We start from the raw sequence: 26,438 nt of genomic DNA, 5'->3' as shown, positions 1-26,438 counted from the left end.
CATATTTTCTGACAAAATGTCTCTGAAGACATCCTGAACGTTTTCTTGTTCTTAAGTCATCTCTTGACTCTGTTGACTGTAAGAGACCTGGGCTTCCTCCTCAGGACACACTTGCTCCTTCAAACCCTCCTGCTGGCATTTTAGGAAAGGCAGGCAACCACGAATAAACAATTAGGATTATGCCTTTATATTCCACTGTGAGCTCAGATCTCCATAAATACACTGGACCTGAACAGGGAGGCAGAGGGGTTGCCTGATGTGTTTCTAAAGAAGAATGTTCAAAAGTAGAGAGCACATGAGTTTCTTAGCAGCCTTCTTGCAGGACTTAAAGGAAGCAGATAATATCATCGCCTTGTAGGGATGAAACTAAGGGGAAAAATTCAGTGTTTGCTCAAGGTCAGACAGTTCATTCGTTTAGCCAGGGCTAAAAGCCAGTGTCCTGACTTGTAGTCCAGTGCTCATAGAAAGAATATAGAGCTATTGTTGTTTATCAGGTCTACACCATCCCTAGATGGCTATTCTCTCTCAATTAGCCCTCTCTCCAGGCCTGGAATCAACACTTTTTGTGTTAGATGGGATGTAGTATGAGAGGGGCTGCTTCTGTGTAATATGTAAAGAGCTCACCAGAGAGGAAAGAATTCTTAAGTTCAAAATTCTTAACTGAATTTTGAATTCAGCTTGAATTTGAGGGCAACTGAATGCTGAATGTACATGATGTATTGAATATTAACCAATCCATATTGAAACGTTTGCCATTTTTTCTCTTCTCTTGAACTTAGGGGTTAATTAGAGAAAGGAGAGAGGAATAGGAAACAAGAAGAATAACAAAAGATAGGACATTAGGTAATGCATGATTCCCTAGATAGGGAATGTCTTCCAAATGAGTGCTTTCCTTAGGGAAAACCTTTCACTGCAGTCTAAAATTTTAGTCTTTCCTAGGACTTTAGGTGGCGCTAGTGGTAAAGAACCTGCCTGTCGATGCAAGAAACATAATGAGATGTAGGTTCAATCCCTGGGTCAGGAAGATCCCCTAGAGGAGGGCATGGCAACCCACTCCAGTATTCTTGCCTGGGAAATCCCAGGGACAGAGGAGCCTGACAGGCTGCAGTCCATAGGGTCGCTGAGTTGGACACGACTGAAGTGACTTACCACACGAAGAACTTTAGGTTTCATTTAGATCTGAAAATCTCATTGAAGATAAACAGTTTCATCAAAGTTTCATAGTTAGTGGAAGGAGAGGTGAAAATTTAGAACTGGAGCCATTCATTCGTTCATTCAAATAATCAAGTCATTACCCTGCTTCATACTCTCCTGTGTCTATCTGTTTCCCTTAGGATGAAATCCAAATTTTATGATCCTATCTATTTTCTTCCTCCTTCAATGGGCCCACTGACTCCAGCCTTCCTTCTGTTCCTTCCACCTGCTGAGTTCTTTCCCTGGATGTAACTTTTCCACTGTCTGTCCCCTTGTTTTCAAATGGACCCTCTCATGGCTGATTCGTTCTCACCATTGACGACTTAAGCTCGTTGGAGAGGTGATGCCAGGCCTCTGGGTTTGATCTCCACCTTCCTATGCTTCGTCACACCATCCTGTTTGGTCTTCACAGAGCTTGGTGCAGTCATTCTTATTTGTGCACTTGCTTACTTCTTTATTGTTTATCTTTTGTCTGGCATATGTATGTGTAAGAGCAGCAGGCAGGCTGGCTTGTTTACTTTTCTATCTACAGTCCCTAGAACAGTATCTGGCATATTGTTACTGTTGTTTACGTGCTAAGTCCTGTTCGACCCTTTTTGCTACCCCATGGACTGCAGCGCGCCAGGATCCTCTGTCTATGGGATTTCCCAGGCAAGAATAGTGAAATGGGTTGGGTTGCTATTTCCTTCTCCAGAGGATCTTCCTGACCCAGGGATTGAACCCATGTCTCCTGCATTGGCAGGTAGATTCCACTGAGCCACCAGGGAAGCTCATCTGGCATACAGCAGGTGCTTAATAAATATCTGTTGAATTAAATGCTAAGTGAATTTTTAAAAAACATTGAGTATCTACTACACACTGAATAATAGAGACTCAAAGTTAAGGCAAGGAAAGAAATCTTACCCTAAAGAAATTTGAAGCCTGGTGACTTCAGGCAGTTGGGTTTCTACTCAATTACACAGCCGCTAAATTTCACTCAGCAACTCACAGATTCCTAGAAATTCAGGTCACCTGATTTCCAAAATTGGTCTATGATTTCAGATTATTCATTAAATTGATTAGGTCTCTCATTTTGCCTGGGCCAGATCCTATTTACAGCTGTTGTTCTGACCATCAGTGGTACCTCCTTTTGCTCTCAAAATTGTCCCAGCATATATGATGAATTATATGGTCATCTTACTGTCAGCCAAGTACTAATAATTCATAACTTATTGTTAGTTAGAGAAGTTTAACTACATAAACTTCATCAGTTCAGAAATGTGAAAGGTCAAATCATATCTCCAGAAAGAAGCAACTTCCTAAGTTAAAACTCTGAGAAAAAAAGGTGAGGTGTGAATCTATTCTCTTATCATCAATTAGTCAGTCCATTAACAAGGCCAGAATTTCCCAATATATGTTCAACAATTCTGAGAAGTGCAACTAAGAGTTACATGTGACAAATAAAGTAAGGTCAAAGATTCTTTATTGTACCAGTAACTACCCTGCAAACTTCATTCGCATTTCCTCATAATTACTATTGGGATTTTACAGATGATGAAATTAAGGCTTTGAGAGGTTAAGTAACTCATCCAAGGTCACACAGATACACTTCTTTATGTTTTCCTGCTCCCAATCACTATGTTCATTATTTCCCAAGCAAGTAAATATTTTGATAATTTGGGGGGATGCTGGGTTAAACTCTGTTAGGCAGGCTACTTTTCTACAGAGCCTCTTACTGTTGTAATATATCAAAGGGCATGGTATATCTTCAAGGAGTGATACAGGCATAGTGTCTCCATCACTCACTGGGACATAAGACCCTTTTTGTGAGGACCCTTTCTGCAGAGCAGACTTTGGCTAGTACTGCTTTAGGACCCCGAGCAGGGCCAGCAATCCCTTTTTCCGTAGGTCAGTTCTCTGTGTATATGAACACAGCCTTACACACCGAGTCTGAGTTATTCTTCCTTTGGGGAGCTCCAGTTTTCTTTGCCCTGAAAGGAAGAAGAGACAATCCTTAGATCCCTGAGGCTTCATGGTCCTAGGGTTCATACTTACATCTGTGCTTTCAACCATCTTTCATTGTGCCTTTTCACTCCCCATACTGAACTTTCTGGTTTTTCACCTTATCCTCTCATTTACAAATCTAGAAATGTCCATCGGGAAACCTATACTTTTTTTTTGGCTGATGTCCTTAGTACAATTTAATAGCTAAAACCTCTGCAAATTTTGTCTGTTGTAACAACATGGATGGACTTGGAGGACACTGTACTAAGTGCAGTAAGTCGGAGAGAAAGACAAATGTTGTATGATATCACTTATATAAGAAACCTAAAAAATAAACTGGTGAATATAACAAAAGAAACAGACTCAAAGATATAGAGAACAAACTAGTGGTTACCAGTGGGAAGAGGGAATTGGGAGGAGCAAGATAGGGTTAGAGCATTAAGAGATACCAGCAACTATGTATAAACTGAATAAGCTACAAGAATACATTGTACAGCACAGGGAAGATAGTCAATATTTTATAATAACTATAAATGGTGCGTAATCTTCAAAAATTGTGAATCTTTATGTTGTACACCTGAAATTTATATGATATTCTAAATCAGCTATACCTCAATTAAAAAATTGTAAAAATAGGTGAAACCTTCTGAGCACTTGGAGCACAGGAAATGATGAGTAAAGAAGGACTTTTAGAGGGAAGAGAGAACAAATATATGGCTATTTTTAGTCCTCTCTGAGACTTTCAGGTGGGGGTGGGGGTGGATGTTGAGGCAGTGGAAAGGGAGTGGTGGGTTGTACCTGCATTTTTCAGCTAAGCATATATGCATTTTCCGGGCCAGTCAAGGGTGCTTTGGTTTTAGGGAAGGGGAGACTGCTTATAAAGGAATTAAAGGGCAGGGTCAGAATCCCTCCTATCCCCTCTTCTCACTGAAACAGGGGCAACCGCTAACCTTGCATGCTTAGGTCCCTAGTGTAGTAGGATTGAGTTTTCCAACGGCTTTTGTTACTCAGCTATGATCATCTTCCACTTTTTTTTCTTCTACTCACAAACCTCCCCTCCCCTCTCTTCCAAACCTTTCCCTCTCCTCCTGAGTCACTGAAACAGAGGTTTCCAAAGCCAGTCTGTTGCTGTGACCCCAGCAAGCCAGTTCCGGCATCTCAAACAACCTGGCTTAGCTATTGTTCCGTGGCCTAAATACCTGATGCAAAACATTTCCTAAGAAAATACAAGCACTTAACCCTTCCCCACCCAAGATTTGCTTTCCGTGTTTCATAACGATGTTTTGGGTAAGAAATGCTTTTGTTTTCATAAATGCTCACGAAGCTTCCGTAGAGCAGCCCCCATGAAAACGTTTATCCAGAAATTCTAATAAAAATCAATATGCACAGACAATTCCATTCCCCACTTCTTCCTGGACTTGTACAGTCCCAATCTTCAGCACAGCGTCACTGGGGTCCTCCAGTCGTCGCCGAGCTTTGGGCTGGAAATCGATCCCGCATGATCACTCTAGAGGGCGCATTGTCTACATTTTCTGCAAGTAACTAGACGGCGCTGTCTCCCAGGCTCCATAAAAGGGGAGGAGGCGGATCAGTTTCCTTCTCTCATTGAGAAAGAGGATTGGAAGGCCGGGCGTATAAAGCCGCGCAGAGAGCGTGAAACAAAGCAGTCGGATCGGAATTGGACTTGGGAAGCGCCGTTTGGAGTCAGGCATAAAACTTGTTGGAGGAGAGTAACGAGCCTGCTCCTCTAGCTCTCCTCGTCCGCGCGGCTCCTCAGGGGTTCCCACCACCCTTGCGGTTTATTTTTATATCTGCTTTTTAATAGAGAAAGAAATATATATATATATATTTTTCCTCTTAAGTGAAAATTCCTGTTTCAAGAGAAAATAAGACAAGATCAATGAAGGAGAGAAGAGCCAGCCAGAAATTATCCAGTAAATCTATCATGGATCCTAATCAGAACGTGAAATGCAAGATAGTAGTGGTGGGAGACAGTCAGTGTGGGAAGACCGCGCTACTCCACGTCTTCGCCAAAGACTGCTTCCCCGAAGTGAGTGTGGCCGGCTGGGGCTGCGGGCGGGCGGCGGGGAAGGGATCCCCGTCTCGAGGTGGGTTTCCCTGGCTTTCACCCTTCACCCGGTTCTCTCTCTCTTGTTTTTTTTTTTTTTCCAGCCGTCTTTCTCACTGCTTATTACTTTCGCCCCGGTTAGTTGCCGGGAAAGGAAAAGTGGGGTGGAAGCGTGGAGGGGTTGGGATGCGCTTGCACATTCTCCTGTTAGCTTCTGAAACTTGTTCGGTCATGTGTGCAGAATCTGGGATTGGGAGATTCGGATCCTCCACTTTTGGAGAATCCGGGTGGGGCGAGAGGGAAGTTAGGGCTTTCGGAAAAGATCTGCGTGTTTAGTGTGAGATGTGGTGCGTGTGGATTTGAGGGGAGGGGGGTCTTCGTTTTTTAATGGGAGAGTAAAGAGACTATTTTCAGAGGGTGTTCTGCAGCTGTCGTGCATTTTAAGATAACCTCTTTGCCCTCTTTACTTCTGTCCATTTTATCCAGAATTACGTCCCTACAGTGTTTGAGAATTACACCGCCAGTTTTGAAATCGACACACAAAGAATAGAGTTGAGCCTATGGGACACTTCGGGTAAGAGAGTCATCTGACCGCGTGGCGCTCGGGCGGGTTTCCAGGCGTTCAGGGGGTGCGCAAAGGGTCTCGGGGCCCCGCGTTTCTGGCACGCTCTCGGCACCCGCCAGCGTCCGTTCTGCGTTCCTCCGTTAACTTTGCTTCTTACGAGGGATTCCCTGATATATGAAAATTTTGCCCCTTCTGAATGGGGGTGGGGGGACGATATTGGGTCGGGCAATAGCTGTGGGAAGAAAAGGAAGCTCGGTCCCCGAAAGGTCACCCCGGGATGTAAAATGCTTGTAGCCGGGTGTCCGGGGAGCGGTTGGCCCGCGGAGCTGTGCCCGAGTCCTCTCGGGGTGGCCAGGGTAGCTAAATGTTAGGGGGGATGTGTGCGCCTTGTCGGTATCAACTGGCTCTAGGATGCGAGCGCCCCTCCAGGATCTAACCTGCTGCTTGGCTGGTAGACTGGGAGCACTGAGAGGGTGGTGGCCAGTGGAAGAAAACCCCCGAAGCCACGCACTTACGTGCGGATTCCGCGCTTGCGGAGAGAGTAGGGGGCGCGCAAGCATCCGCGGCGCTCGTGACGCCTACTGCCAGGAATGCGCTGGCTGCGCGGGCAGCACCCGGCGGGGGTCCCCGGGCCTCTTCTCCTAGCTGCCCGCCTCGGTGCCGACCTGCAGCTCTGAGCTCCCCCGCCCCCGTGATCACTTGGTGTCCTCCGGCCCACGCCATTCCCTCCTAACCCATTGCATCACCCCTCTCCAGTGTGCGAGGCTGCGGGCTGCCCTATTCGCCTTTGACCTTCCCATCCAGTTGAATTATTGGCACGGTGAATTATTTTCTAGTGTCTGGGGTTCAAGGCCGGGTTATCGCCTTCCCACGCACTCACGCACCAACCTGGCACGGAGCTGTAGGGAGGGCCGGTTACACCGCGAAGGGGAAGGCTTCCCCGCGCAGATGTTAGGGGTTCAGTCTGGGTCAGGCGCGGTGGGGGCGGTAACCACCTAGACTCTCCGGCTGGAACCCGGGGACCCGCCGACCCTGCTACGGTGCCTTTTCCAGGAAGGGTGTAGCCTCTGGAGAAGGAGGAGGAGACAGCGGGAAGGCCCGGGGAAGGCCCCTGAGCTTAGGTCTAGGAGTTTAGCAGGGAGCTGGGCTGCTGCGGGTGAACCGAGCCAAATCCTGGGTGAAACTGGCGAGGAGGAGCGCGTAAGTGCCAGCACGCAGGCTTTACTGTCGGGCGGGGAAGGCCCGCTAGATGGACCTGTGCTCAGCTGGGAGGGGCCTCGCGGAGATGCTTGTGGGCTGTGCGAGCTTCCCACCGCCCCCGGCTGTAACCTCTGGAGCCCCGGAGGAACTGAGGCGATTAGAGAGCACAAGGAAGAGGCCAGACTGACAGGGTCGCCAGAGGCAGTCCCTGCACAAAGGCAAGTGAGAAGTCTCGCACGAGCGCCTCTCACGGTTGTTGCCAGGTGCTCCGAGGGCTGCAGTAAGATGCGCTGATTTTGTTTCTCCCCGGAGAGTCGGGCTCTTCCTGGAGCCTCGCCAAGGGTAGCAAAAGCAAGACCTCACCGGATTTTATGCTGAGGATTGCACACTCTCAAAACTATAGGGAAGGTGGTGATAGACGGAATGCTTGTTTCAGGCATTTCCATCGTCAGATTTGTACACAGCCTAGTTCTTAATGGACTCCAATTACCAGATATATCGTGGTATTTGTTATGCCTCGTGGGCAGGACAGCTGGTACGGTACCAATAATTAACACCAACACTCAACCCCCTCTCCCAGTCTGTTTGGACCTAATGCAGGATAAGAGTGATTTAGACATGGGGGTCTGTGAGTCTGATTCGGTCTTTGATACAAGAGCTATGTTTAGATTTTAAGCTACTTCTTACACGGATATCTGGGTACGGATCCTCTCCTTCCCTGAGTCTCATTTCGTCATCTGAAAAAAGGATACAGAAGCAATAATGTGCAGGGTCATTCCTAGCTGTAGACTTCTTGGCTTTGGGTCACCAGACAGGCAAATCTTTTTGTTTCACTGATGTTGGTTGGCTTCAGCTCTTAGTCCCAGTGGATCTGGCATCCCACGCCCTAGTTTTCACCACCCATGAAGCCAGCCAGATTCTGAACAGAGCCACTGCTTCCTGGTGGATTTAGGAAGGAGACCCATTTGGGCAGGGAGGGGGCATGGGTAACCTTAAAGGAATGTTGGGTTATTTACCCCTTCCTTGTCTCAAGCTTCAAGAGTCACGGGACCACCAAAGGAGATTTTAAATTGGGCACCCAAAGGGCTAAATTGACTTTTTTGTTTTTTTAAGAGAAAAAAGACACATGCTTTTCAAAGGCTAGGAAATAAACAGAATGTAGGCAGTTTATAGTTGGAGGCTATGCTTCACATGTGCAGATAAATACCACTTCAGATAGTTTCAAATATTTAATCCAAACTCTACCGTTTGTTGTCTCTGTACACATAGCATCATACCTTGCACACAGTAGTCACCCAGTAAAATCTGTTGAATGAACAAATGAATAATCATATGCATCATTTCCAAGGAGATGAGATTCCCTGACATTTATCATCACTGAATTATCTGTGCACAAAGAATGGCAACTTTATAAACATTGCCTTTCATCAGATTAAATATAATTACCTGAAATGAAGTCTGTTGTGAAGTAATCACTGTATTTTTATTTAATGAAACAAAACATATGTGTATTTAACTAAAATGTGCAGGTTTGAAAAACCTGTGATTAAGAAAATATCACACTGCAAATTTATCCAGTAATGAAATCTTAGGGCAAGTTTAGATTAAGATTTATATATAGTGGATAAAAGGCATAAGGGAATTATTTAGAATCCCATTATGTTGTTTGTGAGGTGAAGTGTGAGTTAATTAAACACAGTCATGAAACACTATTTGGATTCTAAGAATAGACTACTTCCACCAAAAATGGTTTATCATTCATGTCTGATGCCTCTTGCTACATTTATTTTTTCCAACTGCTATCAATTTAACTCTGGAGAAGAGTTTTCCCCTTCTAGAACTTTATGAATGTTAGAGGGAAAAGGAGGCATGTAACTTCTCTTACATAGGGAGAGTGATGACATGAGCTTTGTTCTTTCAGTGGCATTCACATCCTGCTTAGCCTCCTACCAGATATTAGGAGACTCTCTCCCCTTTCTTTCTGCACCTACTATGTGCAGGCCCTCTCTGAGGCCTTAGAGATAATAGTTTTAATTCAAATATTGTCCTATCTGCTGAGGGTCATACACCCAGGTAGGGCAGAGAGTTGGAAGAAGGAGTTTCTCCCCACTTAGTTTGGCCCATATGCAACCTGTGATAAGCCAATTTTGTCAGATTCTTGAACCCAAATGCCCTTTTCATCTGGTTGCTGTGGATTTCCCTTGTCAGGCATCCCTAATGTTGACAGATCCCCTGGATCCTCCTCAGGTAGAAAATGCTTCTAGCTGCCCCCAGCGCACACACCAATTAAAGCAACCACAAGTGGCAATTTGCCAGCTGGTGTCTTATGGCTGCTTAAAGTTATTTCAGTCCCTCTAAAAGGAAACATCATTTGAAAAGATACATGCACTCCAGTGTTCATGGCAGCACTGTTTACAGTATCCAGGACATGGAATCAGCCTAAATGTCCATTGATAGAGGAGTAGATAAAGGAGGTGTGGTACAATATACAATGGAATTTCACTAAACAATGAAAAAGAACAAAATGCCATTTGCAGCAACACGGATAGACCTAAGAGACTGTCATACTGAATGAATGAAGTAAGTCAGACAGAGAAAGACAAATATCATATGACATTACTTGTATATGGAATCTAAAAAAATGATACAAATGAATTTATTTATAAAATGGAAATAGAGTCACAGATGTAGAAAAACTTACAGTTACTGGGGGGTATGGAGGGTGGGCAGGATAAATGGGGAGATTGGGATTGACCTATAATGCTGCTGCTGCTGCTGCTGCTAAGTCACATCAGTTGTGTCCGACTGTGCAACCCCATAAACGGCAGCCCACTAGGCTCCCCCATCCCTGGGATTCTCCAGGCAAGAACACTGGAGTGGGTTGCCATTTCCTTCTCCAATGCATCAAAGCAAAAAGTGAAAGTGAAGTTGCTCAGTCGTGTCCAACCCTCAGCGACCCCATGGACTGCAGCCTTCCAGGTTCCTCCGTCCATGGGATTTTCCAGGCAAGAGTACTGGAGTGGGGTGCCATTGCCTTCTCCGACCTATAATGCTGCTATAAATAAAATAGGTAATCAACAAGGACCTATCTATAGCACAAGGAACTCTACTCAATACTCTGTAATGGCTTATATGGGAAAGGAATCTAAAAAAGAGTGGATATTCCTATGAAGTGAAGTGTAGCATTCAGCTGTGTCCAACTCTTTGCGACTCCATGGACTATAGACAACCAGGCTCCTCTGTTCATGGAATTCTCCAGGCAAGAATGCTGGAGTGGGTTGCCATTCCCTTCTCCAGGCGATTTTCCTGACCCAGGGATTGAACCTCGGTCTCCTGCATTGCAGACAGATTCTTTACTGTCTGAGCCACCAGACAAGCCCTGGATATATGTGTAACTGATTCACTTTGCTGTACACTTGAAGCTAACACATTATCAATCACTATACTCCACACACTATTATCACTATTAACACTATTATCAATCACGCTATACTCAAAAAAAGAAAAAAAAAAAGTAAAAAGAAAAACCCAGGAAGCAAAGCCTTCTTATAAATAAAACAGCATTGTGAATCCTCCTCTTAAAGGGGGGGTATTTTAAAGGTAGTCTTCAGACATAGGTCTATGATTTCTTTATTTTAATGGAAATATTCACTTTTTATTGATGATAAGACAAGCATTTGGTTAAAAGTTGCAGAAATGCTCCTATTGGTTTTTAAATTCACTCAGTGAGTTTCTGTAAAACAGTGGGTAATGGTTTCAACATTTTGATGTGATGAGACCAAAGTAGTCTTGTGCTTCAGATTCTTGGCCACATTCGCCAAGCATAGAAGCAATTTGTAGCATGAAGCCAGTGCCTACTAATAATAGAAATCCACCATTTAAGGATCACCATATCTTTTCCTAAGTGATTTGATTGCAGTGTAATTTCAAGACATGTGATGTAGAGAGTAATAATCATTCATTTCAGCTTTTAACCAAGGCAAGATAATGCACATTTTATCGAAGGCATATTATTAGTTTTAAAAATACTCAATTTAGCTGCTAATATTCCCCCACGATAACTCCTATACACTTTTTTGAATCCTGTCCTGATACAAGGTTCTTTTAGGCCATGAGTGCTAACGTTAACACTTCCTGTACTAGCTTTTAGTAGTATTAACAGGAAAGGTAATATACTTTAACTTTTATACCTAAAGGAAAAGGGAAGAGAAGAAACTCTTGATCACTCATGACCTGACTTTGAGGACAGATTCCTTGACATCCATAAATCTATATTGTTATGTTTGTAGATTATGCATCAGGTTTGAAGAATGGTCTCAGTGATAAGCACTTTTGAAATATTTCTTAACTGGGATGGGAATGTCAGCAGTGTAACCAGTATACAATTAATCCAGAAAAGCAGCGTCAAAAGGGTCACTGGTGCCTTTTTTGTCATTTAATAGGCAAATTAACATTTCAGTACTTACAGAAATAATTGAAACAGGTACACATTTTTTAGAGCTTTTTAATGTGCCTGAACTCTGCTAAATGCTGTCGGAGCTGGAAGAGGGGTGGTGCAAAACCTGGCTAGCATGGTACCTGCCCAGCATGGTACCTGCCCTCAGAGTACTCACAGTCTAATACTTGTTCTTAAGAGGGTGAGCTGGAAGGTTCTAAAGCTGGACTCACTTAACAAGAAGATCCAAAGAAGAGCTGAAGACTGCAGGGTCAGCCCAAGGCCTGATTGCAGCCTACCACAGTTTCTTCTTTATTGCTAACAAGTTGACTCAGTTCTTAAATCTGTAATATCCCTGCCTCTTGAGAACATGCTTATTATGTTAAATGGCTGGCAAGGAAACCAAGATTCTGAAAGCTGAAGCATTTTAACTGCAGTTAACCTTCTTAGGGAAAGGAAGAAAGGAAGAGTTTACACAGAAGCCAAAGAAGCGTGGGTGCTTGTGTTGTGAATCAAAGGCAAAACTGCACAAAACTAGTTAGATCGTAAGACAGTAATGAGCTACTAGGAGCTTAGAATTTCAAAGCCAGGTTTGACTCTTAACTTGAATTTTTTCCTGAAACTCTGTGAGAGATGTGGGTTAAGACAAAACAGCTCTGAGTTAGGATGGTGATATCTGATAAAAAATACCTAAAACTATATTTGGAAAACTGTCTACTATGCAATGGTTTCTGTTTATATCTTTCAAAGTTTATATTTGTCTAAATCTGTTTTCTTGCTAAGTTGCACATTTTTGGTGAGGCATCCAGATTGGTCATTCTGATGCCACCTGTAATAACCAGATGTTTCCTCATTAATCCAGTTCTTTTGCATGTAGATATAACACCAAGGACCAATATTTTTTCCGGTTAGCTCATGGTGCCTGGTGGGCTGTGCCAAATGAATTGCTTATGTTGCCACCCTTTTCTGATGCCCTTTAAATGTCAGCCACTATATCTTGGCAGCCTTACTCAGAGACCCTCTTGACAAAACAGGAATTTCAGTGGCACGAAAGTAAGCTGCCTCAGAAGTCCAACCAGGAGTTGTACACGTTGACTTTGAAAAACAAGCCTGATGACATAGTGTGTGGCATAGCAGCTTCACTCATGGGTTGTTACTAAATAATAATGTAATATTTTTAGATGTATACCTATCTGCTCTTTTCCCTAAAGCTCTGTGACTTGCTATAGTTCCACTTTAAGTAAAATATTTTGATTCTTGTATTTTTAAAGAGTCTCAGTAATATTGGGATTTTAACCCTAAACCTTTATTTAAAGCTCAGAAATAGCAGTCTTATTTCTACCTCTTTGACTTTCCATACAACTTCGTATCTACATTGTTCCCCGAAACTGAAAATATTGATTCTATTTTTATAGCAATAGAGAAATGCCCCCCAAATTTTCATAAAATCTGTTTATAATTTCTGTTGATCTGAACCTATAGAAGAAACAGAATATCCTTCCTGGGAATACTTGTTGCATGTTTGAGGGCCTGATGCTTGTAGTACAAACTGCATGGAATTAAAGAGTTCAAGAGTCTCACACTGAGCCAGACCAAAGGTTTTGCCTGGACTCAGTTCACATTCCTGAGATGATTGCTGATTGGACCATTTACTCTCAAGTGGAGATGGCATCAGGAAATAGAATCTTATAATAACTGGGCAGTTCATCCACATGGTAACTGCTGTTGGGTACAAATATTCTCTTAGTCACAAAAAAATACCAAAAGCAACTGTGGTTCCTCTGCCCCAAATATGCAATATTCCTGATTTTATTGTTCTAGGTAGGAATTTCTTATGGGGGAAAGTGAAGTTTTTCAATTTTAGGTTCAAATATTAATAAAAGAAAGTTGTATTAATGAAATATTCAACTAGATGAGTTTTCAGTTCTCGAGCTCCTATAAAAGCTTCCCAGTGTTTGAACTGGTTTGGCAAAAGGTTCCACACAGCCTCCCTTTTGGGCATTAATCTTCAAACATATACGTTTAATTATGTACATATATGGTATGTTCTATCTTTGTGAACAGATGACTTAAGCAGACAGGTATGTATCTGCAAAAGTAGTTTCTGGGTGAGGCACATTGTGACTATTCTTGGGCTGGAAAGACTGCTCTCGCCCAGAATTAATGCTCTTGAAGACAAGGATGGGTAGACCTGAAGATTCAGAAGCCTTTTAGAACTTTGCTGATGTTTGCCAAACTGCCGAAACTCAGAGAACCTCACAGGGCTCTATTGCAGTCTTCGCGCTGCAGAGCTTGGTCCTTGAGAGGTTTGGGGACACATTTTCTGTATATAGTGTCCTTGTTTCTTTACAGTGTGGAATTTTCTGAAAGTTGATGATCTGACGCTTAAATAGAAAGGACCTTGGAGTAGTACTAGGTACTTAAAGTTACGCACAGTATAAGAGAAATGCTGCATCAGCATGGTAGCTTCATGCTACCATGTGCATGAAGCCTACTTCACATGGTGAGAAAGTTTTATTCAACAAGCAAAGCTCAGTACCTAGACTGACTGAAATGGTTAAAGAAGAAAATGAAAGTGTTAGTCATTCAGTCCTTTCTGACTCTTTGTGACCCCATGGGCTGTAACCCACCAAGTTACTCCTCTGTCCATGAAATCCTCCAAGGAAGAATACTGGAGTGAGTTGCCATTTCCTCCTCCAGGGGATCTTCCCGACCCAGGGATTGAACCCTGGTCTCCTGCACTTCAGGCAGATTCTTTACCATCTAAGCCACCAGGAAGCCCTGAAGTTTGGTACATTTCTACATAATACAAAATCATTCAGTGTTCTTTCTTGCCCTGTGTTTAGTTCTAACTAAACCTTCTAAACCTTGGAAGTTTTTTACGTGCTTCTTTATTTAAAATAAAGAATCTGTAGAACTTAATCTTTTCCTGTTTGGCTTAACAGAATGCTTTAAGACATTTCTGATGGGATGGAGGAGGAGGGGCAGCTACTGTTCCTGTCTCATCGGCTTACTTTCTGCTTCTTTCTTTGGGGTCACTTCTGCCTCCCTGTATTGCTTCTCACTTCACAGGGGCATTCCTGGAATTCCTTTTTGTTTTTTTTTGACTGGTGAGTTATCCCACTCATGCCTGTGATGACACTGTGCACTCTTAAGCTTGGCTTTTCCTCCTTGCTTTGGGCAGTAGTTTGGCTTTATAGGCAAGAATTCCAGGTGCTTGAACACAGAGCAAGAACATGCAAGTTGAACTGGATATTTTCTTTTCCCCTGAAGGTTCTGCTTAGCTGATGAACTGTTAGATTCTTCCTGGTAGGACAGTTTTGCTTTTTGTTTTTTTATCTGTATCAGTTTTCCTTTTTACTCTGAAAAAAAGCAGACCATGGATTTTTCCATTCAAAAAAAGTTTTAACCTTGCCTTATCAAGCCTTATAATAAATAAATGATCTTGTTATTTTTAATGACAAATTATTCTTGTGGTTAGGCAAATTATGCTTATAACTAATAAATGTGGAGATCAGTTTTATTGCTACCTTTGGACACTCTTGGTTGATCTGAAAGCACTGTTCATTAGCAAAAGTAATAGGACAGATCAAAGTGTCATTCCTAATTAGATCTTGTTAAAGCTCTTAAAAATGACTTCAGAACCTCAACAAGCAAGGTGGTTTATTTCTCATGAACCTTAACCTATATATTTTTTACATGTGTGTTTTCATTCAAAATATGAAACTCAATAAAAACAAAAGCAGAATCAAACTTCCATAAGAATGTGGTTTAAGTTGCAGACTTAATTTATTTTAAAGTCAGGCCAATGTCTGCATTTTTTAGATATTTGGGTACAACCACTAAGCATGGGGGGCTTCTTCCCAGGTGGCTCAGTGGTAAAGAATTCGCCTGCCAAAGCAGGAGACATGGATTCGATCCTCGAGTTGAGAAGATCCCCTGGAGGAGGAAATGGCAGCCCACTCCAGTATTCTTGCCTGGGAAATCCCATGGACAGAGGAGTCTGGCGGGCTATAGTTCATGGGGTCCCAAGAGTCGGATACAACTGAGCGACTAAAGAACAACACTAAGCCCTGGAGGCTGCTTCCTTGATTCTAGGAAGCCCATGTCTCCAGCACTGAGGCCTGAAGACAAAGCCACATCCCCTTTGTGGCCTTAAAATGGGAGGAGGGGGGAACCCAGTACACAAAAGGGAGGGCAGGGTGGTCTCTGCAGACATGTGCTGGCTTAGAAGTTAAAACCACTCCTCTGGATTTTCTCTGTAGTTTGAATTTTAATTACTCTGTTTTAGTACCTTTGTAATTCTCCAAATGTCTTTCCTTAATTTGTGTTTGGGAAAGATGATTTTCACTGTTTGGTAACACAGTCTTAGATCAGAGATTAGGAGTGTTTACTTGCCTTCATCTTAGTCAAAGTTTCTGTCCTTCAAAGTTCAGGTAAACTGGAGACGCAGGTGAGCTGGAGACGCAGGTGAGCTGGAGACGGGAAAGTAACCACAAAGTTTTCTTTCCAGTGGGACTGATTCCTAAGAAAGGAGATTTCTGAAGCCTGATTAGGCTTCTGACAGTCTGAATTGTTGCAACGCTGGGACTTTCTGGATTTGGGGTCAAGTCATCTCCTGCTAACTTTGGCAGAGCAGAGGAAATCCTCATGTATATGTCTGGTATTTGAATTCCCACTCTAAGATCTGGAATTTTCTGATTCTATGTTTGGAAAAAGAGATCCCCCAATGTTTATGGCAGAAACTGTGCCCAGGTTAGACTTTGGACTCGAAAACAGAAGCTGCAATTGAGAAAGTCTGAACTTCACAGAACAAATATGGAAATCCCAGTGTGTCTGTGTAGAGTGATAAGCCATCTCGTTTCTGAGTCCTCTCAAAAATGTTGAAGTTGATGGAGTCTTGGTGAATTTTTCTCTTAACCTCAGATAATCTTTTTCCTTGAGTGACTGAAAAGGCAGCAGCTGCAGTGTGTCATTTTCAGAAACAGCCTTATTCTAATAAGTCTTACTGTTTAAAATGGCATGATTGCTTTTTTTTTTTTTTTTAGCTCTAAAGCCTTTAAACTTTGTCAAAATACCTTTCTTTTGTCAGTCTCTGCTTCATCAGGGTCCTGATTCCAGATGTGGGCAAAGAACTGCTGCAGCTCAGGACTGATTCTGGCTTTAGTTGGTCTGTTTTTATTCACACTTTCCTTCCTTATGCCTAGAACATTTCCCTTCTTCCTGGCTTGGTAGACATACCTGGCTTGAAATTGGCACTGCTGGTAAAAAGGCCACAGCATTCCTGGGGTTAACCAGTGGGTACTGGGCACCCACCATATCCTGTGAAAAGAGAATGGTGCACCCTAACCACACATAGTAACTTCGACATCTCAAGAGCAGCCTCCTGAAGATTTTTGTTTTGATAGAAATTTAAAAGATTATTTGAAATGCCTCTTTAGTCTTTCTCTTTCCCTGTCTTTGACTTTTGAAGTTTTGATTTATCAGGGGACAACATGTCATGTTTTTCTGCGAGAAATGGAAGGTGATGTCAAAATGAAATTGGGTTTCAAAAAGACTGGTAGTTTAGAGGTTTCTCCTCTATCCTGGAGTCAATTTTATATATATATATATATATATATATATATATATATATATATATATATATATATAATGATTTTCCTGTTGTGCTTGTGCAGTGTCAGTATACCGAAAATGATTTTTTGAAACAAAATAAATAGCATAACAAACTGTTATTTAATTTTATAATTGGCCTCATGCAATCATGCATCCTTTGGGGTTCTTGAAAGAACAGAAGAAATGCCCTATATGATTAGAAGAGGGTTCTGTGGTTAAATTAATTGGCTGGTAACTTGAAGCTTTAGGATTTAAATTAGGCTGGATTTAACTCAGTCTCATATCCTAGGTGTTACTCCCAGAGATGGAACTGTGTAAAACAGTGACAGAATTCAGTATGGCGTTTATTACATTCTTTCTCTGTAACAGGAAGAGTCTGTACAGGGTTTGGTGATAAGTTTTAAGTAAGCACACTCAAAGGTCATGGCTCCTTGTAACTGGGAGACAGGGTGGTGCGAGATGAGGCTCACGATGGCTCTCTGTGCATAGCTGAACCTACCCTTCCTTCTCTCCCCCACCTCCATGGTACTGACAGAATGGTCTTGAATCTGAGGCTCCTCCCCAGGAAGTAGCTCCAGCTACGGTGCTTCCTGCTTGCACTCAGCTTGCAATAGCAGCCATGTGTGTGTGCTCAGTCCCTAAGTCGTCTCCAGCTCTTTGTGACCCCATGGACCGTAGTCCACCAGGCTCCTCTATCCATGGGGTTTTTCCAGGCAAGAATACAAGAGTAGATTGTCTTTTCCTGCTCCAGGGGATCTGCCAATCCCCTGCACTGGCAGGCGGATTCTTTACCACGGAGCCACCCGGGAAGCCCTTAGCCCAGCCATAACCATAGTTAAGACTTTGATCCCTTACTAAGTGCGGGCACTGCCCAGGTTCACTTAATCCAAGGTAGCTACTGTCGTCCTCTTCATTTCATGAGTGAAGAACTGAAGGAGCAGTGACCTGAAGCTACGTGCCCCTCCCCTGCAGGAGTAGAGGTGGATTTACGCTTCAGGACGTTGGGGTCCAGAGGCTCTGCCTTTCCAGCTGCCTTTCTGGCTCTGCTCTTTGAACTGAAGATCCTGGCTCCTTCCCTTGAATTTAAGTCAAACAGTGAGGCTTCCTTGCCTTGTTGTAGAAAGAAATACAGTACTGTTACAGACGGTAAAGAATCCACCTGCAATGCAGGAGACCTGGGTTCAATCCCCGGGTCAGGAAGATCTCCTGGAGGAGGAAGTGGCAACCCGCTCCAGTACTCTTGCCTGGGGAAATCACGTGGACAGGGGATCCTGGCGGGCTACAGTCCATGGGGTGGCAAGGAGTCGGACACGAGTGAGTAACAGAGCACGCATGACTACACAAAAACGCGAATGAAGTTTCTGACCAGCCCAGCACTACTGGACTTTTGTTTGCTTTCTTTTCCGAGAATTAGAGGTGATGGGAGCCGTGTGACCCTCCAAAGATTTAGCTCCAAAGGGCAAAGTTCATGCATGACTGGCAAAGGGGATTTTCATCTGACAACTTGTGTATCTTTGTTTCTTCTCAGGTTCTCCTTACTATGACAATGTCCGGCCCCTCTCTTACCCAGACTCGGATGCTGTGCTGATTTGCTTTGACATCAGTAGACCAGAGACTCTGGACAGTGTCCTAAAAAAGGTAAGTGCTAGGGAGTGATGACACAGATCAATACTGTCTGCATATAAATTAGAAACATTTGGTTGACTGGGAGCTCAAACACTCCAGTTAATACCCTGCTGTATGTTCTGTAACTAAAACACTGGAAAGGACACTCTCACATTATAAAAGGGTTTCCACTCATATGTGACCTAAGTTTTGATGATGAACCTGCTTAACATTTGATCTCACTTTAAGAAACAAAATACGTTTTTAAGAACCTCTGTGTTATACTTTGGGTAGCAATGGTGCAGCTGACAATAACGATACTCTGTTACTGTTCAGTGCGTCTTCCTTCTTTCATTAACCTGTAGACGGTGCTTACTTTTCAGGTTCATATTTGACCTCGATTCAGGGCTTGAAATGAATGCAGTCATAGCTGTTTAGTTAAAAAAAAAAAACAACTATATTTCAGTAATGATGTTATTTATTAGAAACAGAAATATAATGCATAGGGGAGAAATAGGGCTATGTTTCCAGGCAATAGACCAGGTGACTTGTGATCGGGGTGGTGTTGTACACTAGTAAACACAGTGGCTGTATACAGGTTGTAAGTGATATCACATGGCTAGCGTCCGGAGACGAAGGTAAGGGAGGTTTTGTCCATAGCGAGGGGACCCCAGGCAGCTCTGTGTGGAACCCAGGGAAGGTCAGGAAGAAGGGACCCTGTTGCAGGTGGTCCCTGGTCCTGGCGAGGCCAGGAGAGGGAGGAGACAAGCTAGGACTGAGCCCCAGGATAGCTAGAGAAGGCACATGCCTGTCCAAGGGCCAGCGTGGGGCAGCCTCTAGTTGACTCTTCAGTCCTGGCCTGAATGCTGTGATGTTTCAGAATCAAACCTTTCTAAAGCCCCCTTCTCCTCCAGGCACTTGGGCTTCATCTGAGGATGTGCTTGAGAGCACAGAAGTGTCCTTATATTTAGTATGTTTCTATTAGTTTGTTTTTCCCTATTATGTTTGACTACAGGCCTTGTGTGTCGTGATGAAATTAAGATCTAAGGTGAATCAACCCCTCTCTCCAGCCCCGTCTCTTTACTAAACATGACAAGCACAGTTCAATGAAATACTAATTTCTTAAAAGATGAAAGCCTCTTTTTAGCTTTTTAACTCGTTTCAGTGTTGTGTAACGTTTGTATCTTAACACGAGTGACGTGACTGTCAGATTCCAGCAGGAATACGCCTTTCCTGCCTTCAATGCTTGTGAACAATTGCTAGATGTGAGGCCAGAGTCATCACACAGCGAACAATGACAGAGCAGCTTGCCTCGTGCTTGTCTGTGGATCAAAGAGACCACTTATTTACTGGAGTTCTTACTTGATGGAGTATCGAGTTATGCATAATTTATGGTGAAAAACCCTGCTTCTGTTTTATTTTGCTTTTGTCTGCTAAGACCGAATGAGGAACGACTCGGCCTTAGAGATATTAATGAATGTATTTTATGTTTGTGTGAGGTTTAAGGCTCATGATAACCCCTGCTATGGGTTGTCCAGATTCATTGAATCCTTTAAGTCCTTGAATATCAAAGAGGTTAGAGTGACTTAGAGCTACAGAGATCTTATTCTTTTTTTTTTTTTTTTTTTTTTCCGATTTACCTTCTAGTTCTTACTCCAGGGCTGTCTAACACATGGTTCAGTTCAGTTCAGTCACTCAGTCGTGTCCAACTCTTTGCGACCCCATGAATCGCAGCACGCCAGGCTTCCCTGTCTATCACCAACTCCCGGAGTTCACTCAGACTCGCGTCCATTGAGTCAGGAATGCCATCCAGCTATCTCATCCTCTGTCGTCCCCTTCTCTTCCTGCCCCCAATCCCTCCCAGCATCAGAGTCTTTTCCAATGAGTCGACTCTTCGCATGGTAGATGCCTCTAAACAATACTGGGGGAAAAGGGAGGAAGGAGAGGAAAAGGGAGAAAGGAGGGAGGGAATAAAGTGAAATGAAAGTCACTCAGTCGTGAACTGAGTCACCAACTCTTTGCGACCCCATGGATTGTAGCCCACCAGGCTCCTCGTAAGTCCATGGGATTGTCCAGGCAAGAATAGAGTGGGTTGCCATTTCCTGGACTTTTGTGCAAAGTAGGTATTACTCCCTTTGGTACCCTGGTGTACTTTGGATTAGAGTTTATTGCCCACATTTCTGGATCCAGAGGTGTCCTCTAGAGATCTTTTAAATTACTCATACAAAATGTCCCTTTTATGTAGTATTATAGACATGACTTCATCACCCTCCTCTCTTGTGAATTCCTTTCTGGAAGACACAGCTACATTGTAATCATCTCTGTAACCACCACAGAATTTAGAGCACTGAACACATGTTTGTGAACGTGGGCAGGGAGAGTCAGGCGGAGATTCCTGACCTCAGCATCTCTGATCACTCCTCTTCAACGTGAGAGCTCTCCTATGAACTGTCTCAACTCCTGACTCCCATCCTGATGGTCATCTCCACCTTGAGGAAATGAAACCACAAAAAGTCATCCATTTGTTTTTCTAAGAGGACGACTGGAATTCCCTGCCAGCCATTTCTGGAAGTTCTAAGAGTTCTTGTTGGGCCATGAAACAGCTGGCTAGGGTAGACTACATTAATAACTTACACAGCATAAAACTAACTCAAGGGAATGTGAGCTATAGGACCAGATGTCTCTCTGATAACCCAGGAGATGGGCCATTGCAAATGTCATGGTCTTTGTTGATTCAACCACTCCAATGGAAGCTCCTTAAAGGCAGGAGATTCTGCTGTGTTAACTCTAATCTCCAGGCTCTGAAATCTCAGTAGAGATTTCAATGCAGGGTGACTGCTCTGTCTTTCTAGGTGGGGTCAGTGAATGCGTATCTCTGCTTGTGTTAACTCTTCCCATGCTGGGAAGTACCAGCTGAACATATCCAAGGATGTAGTGACTTGTTAGAATATATAATTTTTCTTGAGTCATGTTTATCTTTCAGAGATGCCTCAATAATTAAGAAATTGCCTTAGCTACTTTCTGATAACACCCAACACGTCTCTTACAGTGGGAATGAGTCACAGAGAAAGAGAACAGATAATAACGTGCTTAGTTACTTAGTCCATGAGATTTTCCAACAAGAATACTAGAGTGGGTGGCCATGCCCTCCTCCAGGGGATGTTCCGACCCGAGGATTGAACCCGCGTCTCCTGTATTTCAGGCAGATTCTTTCCCTGCCGAGCCACTGGAGAAGCGCCATAGATAATAATATGGTTCCCTAATGGATCCATGGGCTTCCCAGGTAGCACTAGTGGTGAAGAGCCCACCTGCCAATAAAGGAGACCTAAGGGACTTGGGTTCAATCCCTGGGTCAGAAAAAAACCCCTGGAAGAGAGCATGGAAACCCACTCTAGTATTCTTGCCTGGAGAATCTCCAGGTTCCTCTGCCACCAGGACAGAGGAGCCTGGTGGGCTATAGTCCAAAGGGACGCAAAGAGTCGGACACGACTAAAGTGACTTAGCACACACACAATGGATCCATACTTAAAAGCAGTAACATTTAATATCTGCTCGGCAGATAAATGCAAGCTTGCTCCTTTTATCTGAAGTGACACTCTCTTTTAAAAGTCCCTTCTGAGTCCTATTTCCAGTGCCTGCCAGTAGAGAAATTGTTTTCCTTTGTATGGATGCCAGCACTCTGTTAATTCTTCATCTTCTTTTCCCCCCATAGTGGAAAGGTGAAATCCAGGAGTTCTGTCCCAACACCAAAATGCTCTTGGTTGGCTGCAAATCGGATCTTCGGACCGATGTCAGTACATTAGTAGAGCTCTCGAATCACAGGCAGACCCCGGTGTCCTACGACCAGGTATGTATATAGTTAGTGTGTACATGTGGATTATGAAGAGTGACAGAAATGAAACATCACTTGTAATAAATAAACTAAAAAGTAGCTACTTTTCTACAGAGTCAACCAAGGGTCACCACCAAGTCCAAGTCCCTCTCCTGAGATGGAGAATGAGCTCTCTGTGTCCAGACTGTGCCCATCTGTGAACAGAGGTGAAAGGGGCTGGTATGTCTGTGCCTCTGGCTTCACAGCAAACATCCAGGCCCCTTCCTGGCAGTCCATTGCTCAGATTAATGTAAAAACTGCCCAGTGAGCATCAAAGTGATCCGGGACAAGATTGGGCCAAAATTATGGTGATATTTTGATTGTGAGTTTCTCAAAAAGCTTTCCTACATTGAGCAATTGACTGTGTAAGGATTCATATGTGTACATGTATACATAAGGCAAATTTGAGAGGAAACCCTTTAAAATGTTCTGCCTTTCAGCAGAAGAATCATGTGATGCTTGATTACTTGAGGGCAGAAACAGTGGCTCATATTCAAAGTTGTATTTCTCTGCAACTCTAACTGGGTTTAAAGTTAAATAGATTTAAGAGGGAATGTGGTCAAAATCAGTAATACTCTTAAAGAGAGTTAATCTTATTTTATACTCAGCAACATAATAAAATACTACAAAAGACCATTGTCAGTAAAATAGAGCACCCCCAAAAAAACGTCTAGTTTCATCATTCCTGCAGGCATTTCTCCCAAGTATTTAGGAAGGAGGAGGATTAGTTTTAGAAGTTCATTCTCTTAAAACTTACAACCAAATTCTAAAGACGGTTCATGTTGAAATAGCTAGAATTCTATTTATTCATTGTTTGACCAATCATACTGTGGTCTTCTTTGTCCTTCATTCCAGTTAACACAACTCTGGCTATTTAAATAAGCTATTTTGATGTAGACATGCTCTTCTTGGGTCCCCTTTTTGTCTGGTCCACATTTAAAAATTACATATTTTATGTCTCCTAAATTATAGATGTGTAACAGTATTGTTCCTTTCCTCAATTTGTTTTGGCCCTTAATCATATAAGTTTCAAAACTGATTCTAAATTCTCTTACGGCTGCTTTTTGTACAGCCTATTAGCCTTGAGTGCCATTTGCTCAGTTGCTCAGTCATGTCTGACTCTTTATGACCCTATGGACTGTACACCAGGCTCAGAAATTTTGCCAGAAGTTTTCCTGGCAAGCATACTGGAGTGGGTTGCTGCTTCCTACTCCACGAGTGCCATTTACACTCAAGAAAAGAAGAGTTGAGTTCCCCATGAGGTGCTGAAATAGGATGGAAGAGCCGGATGACTCTACCAGAGCTGTGTGAAAAATGCAGCATTTACATCCATGATCCGTAGCTTTTTCACTCTTTTCCAGCAGTAAGATTCTCTGGGTAATTCTATACTCTGCTGAAACCTGGAAGACCCAAGTGTCTGGTTACCCTAGGTTACAGTTGGTAGTGAAGATAAAGCACCTCCTAAGACTTCTACTTCCTGGCAACACCCCATACTAACTACCTACCTGATGATTGGGCTGTTTATTGATAACCCAGTGTCATTAGACCAACCTTTGGCACCTCTGGGAAGTCAAACAGTGCCTACTGAGTGATGGCAATTGAATATCTTAAGACTGGTCCTTGACTGCAAATATTTATGCAATAAGAAAGAAGGTAGTTAAAATGTTTAAAAAAGATTTTTTCATCAATACTTGGAAAATTCAATTACATATTAGAAACATTTTGTGATGCATTATAATTTTGAGGTATTGGAATATACTTTCTCACTTTCCCCAGAGACTTATTGCTGATCACAATCCCTTTTGCTTTACAGGGAGCAAATATGGCCAAACAGATTGGAGCAGCTACTTACATTGAATGCTCAGCTTTACAGTCAGAAAATAGCGTCAGAGACATTTTTCACGTGGCCACCTTGGCATGTGTAAACAAGACAAATAAAAACGTTAAGCGAAACAAATCGCAGAGGGCGACAAAGCGGATTTCACATATGCCCAGCAGACCAGAACTCTCGGCAGTGGCTACGGACTTACGAAAGGACAAAGCCAAGAGTTGTACTGTGATGTGAATCTTCGGTTATTTTTTATGAGGACAAGGAAATTAAGTGTAAAAACCGCCACCAACAAAACAGAAAGGTGAAGTCTGAACAAAGTGCACAGCCAAAGTCATGTGTTCTGGAGGCTTAGGAGGCATTTGGAAGGATTATTCATCTTTTTGGAATCCTGTCCTTAGATTTGGCATGTAGAACAAGTGGTGGGAAGTGAGTTCATTGAAGAGTTTTGAAATGTGACTTGAAAAATATGCCAAAAAAGAGAGATTCAGATGGGCTAGAGGTTGAAGAAGAGGAATGCGAGTACCTCCAAGAAGAAAAATCACACTCTGATGGTGCTTGCGTTTTTGTTTTCTTTGTTACAATCTATTCACGGATCTCTACTTTGATTTAATTTTTAAGTGTTTTAATCTCCTTTACAAAAAAGTATATATTAATATACCATCCTCATTGGGGAACTGGCACTGTGACCGTAGCGTTTAGTTTTCTAGAGGATGTGATCTAATTTTCTCCTAGCTCATCATTAAAATGGAAATTGTATCAGGACCCATGGGATATCCAGAGGAAAAGTTGGTGAGGCTTTGAAATCTTGCTGTCCTGAAGATAGTTGAGTGAGATGGTTCTCAAGGAAGGCTTTTGCAGTGTTGCGGGGTGCGCAGACCAGCACTACAAAGATTGACTAGGTCAACTAGAAGAAAAGTGTCCATTTTTATTCAGTCTGATGGTTCTGTTCATCCTTGTGATTGTCATTAAAAAGTGGTAAATTGCTCAATGTGATATTTTTGTGTGCTGTTTAGAAAAGAGGGTGTGTGATTTTCTTTTTTTTTTTTGCCATCATTGATAAAAATGCAAAGTCAAATAAAAGGTGTCTTGGTATGACGTCATAGAATGATCCAAGGGGGAAAAAATGTAGGTACTATTGATATTTTCACCTGATGAGATAACGAATGAAGGATAGTAGCGGAAAGCACAGTTTGTGAGTTAAGTTGTCTGGATGTAAGAGACCAAAAGTACGAAGCTAAAGGCCTATTTTGGGATGAAGCTCCAAAGTTGGCAACATTTGATAATCAGTTGGCTTATTTCAATATCTTTCAATGAACATGATAAGAATGGCCCTCTGTTCCATGCTTTTGAGAATCCTTAGAGGAAAATTATATAGTGTCAGTCCTACACTATCCTATGGCATTTCTAGAGAGTGATTGCTAAACCTCAATCAGATTCTGCCAAGGCCGTGTTCCATACTTGATCACTATTGTTACATAAAATAATCAGCCTTTAAAATAGTTTACAGATATTTTTTGACCAGTTGCTTTTAGAGCTTCTTTCAGAGAAGAAACCAGATCCGACCTTTTTATTGTTGGCGCTTGTTGAAAACGAGCTTTCTTTCCAATGATAAAGCTTCATTTTTGAAGTGTTGAAGCTGTGCTCCCATTCAGTTGTGGCAGGAGAGGAGATTAAGGTAATTACAACACTCAGTCTATGTCTTACAAGCACTTTGTTTTGTCTCTGCAAGAAAATACCATTCCAGTCATTTTCCCCAAGAAATACAGGCGTTTTACCAACATGATATGCTCTGATTAATGCAGCATTATGCTTTGGGCAGTATTACGAAATAGCTGGCAAGTGCTTTCTGTATTTAAATATTGTAAAAAGAAAATAAGTTATAACTGTTATAAAGCAGAACTTTCGTTGCAGTTTTTTAAATGTTGAAGTCACTTTGTATGTTTGTTTGGTCAATGTTTCTGCAGTATTTATTAAAACATACTTTTTTTTGTTTCTTCAAATAAAAAAGTAACCATGTCTTTGTCAAAATGTGAGCTGCCTTTCATTACCTACTTCCTGATTTAGCTGTTT

At 42.6% G+C, this 26,438-nt stretch overlaps 1 protein-coding gene across 1 annotated transcript; it reads left to right on the top strand.

Moving 5' to 3' along the window:
* On the top strand, positions 4,810-26,396 carry RND3 (Rho family GTPase 3). The gene is made up of 5 exons (XM_005676159.3): positions 4,810-5,227; positions 5,732-5,819; positions 18,590-18,699; positions 22,379-22,513; positions 24,351-26,396. The coding sequence occupies exons 1-5, from the start codon at positions 5,078-5,080 to the stop codon at positions 24,600-24,602; spliced, it is 735 nt and encodes a 244-aa protein (XP_005676216.1). The 5' UTR covers positions 4,810-5,077; the 3' UTR covers positions 24,603-26,396.

Source organism: Capra hircus, chromosome 2 (assembly GCF_001704415.2).
Source record: "Capra hircus breed San Clemente chromosome 2, ASM170441v1, whole genome shotgun sequence".
NCBI classification, from domain to species: Eukaryota; Metazoa; Chordata; class Mammalia; order Artiodactyla; family Bovidae; genus Capra; species Capra hircus.
This window is presented reverse-complemented; position numbering and strand designations above follow the sequence as displayed.

What these genes read in the sequence shown, in the direction of transcription:
- RND3 (XM_005676159.3), top strand. Translation starts at nt 5,078, where the DNA reads ATGAAGGAGAGAAGAGCCAGCCAGAAATTATCCAGTAAATCTATCATG. An exon ending in GAGCCTATGGGACACTTCGG is followed by an intron (nt 5,820 to 18,589) that starts GTAAGAGAGTCA and finishes GTTTCTTCTCAG; the next exon opens with GTTCTCCTTACTATGACAAT. An exon ending in TGGACAGTGTCCTAAAAAAG is followed by an intron (nt 18,700 to 22,378) that starts GTAAGTGCTAGG and finishes TTCCCCCCATAG; the next exon opens with TGGAAAGGTGAAATCCAGGA.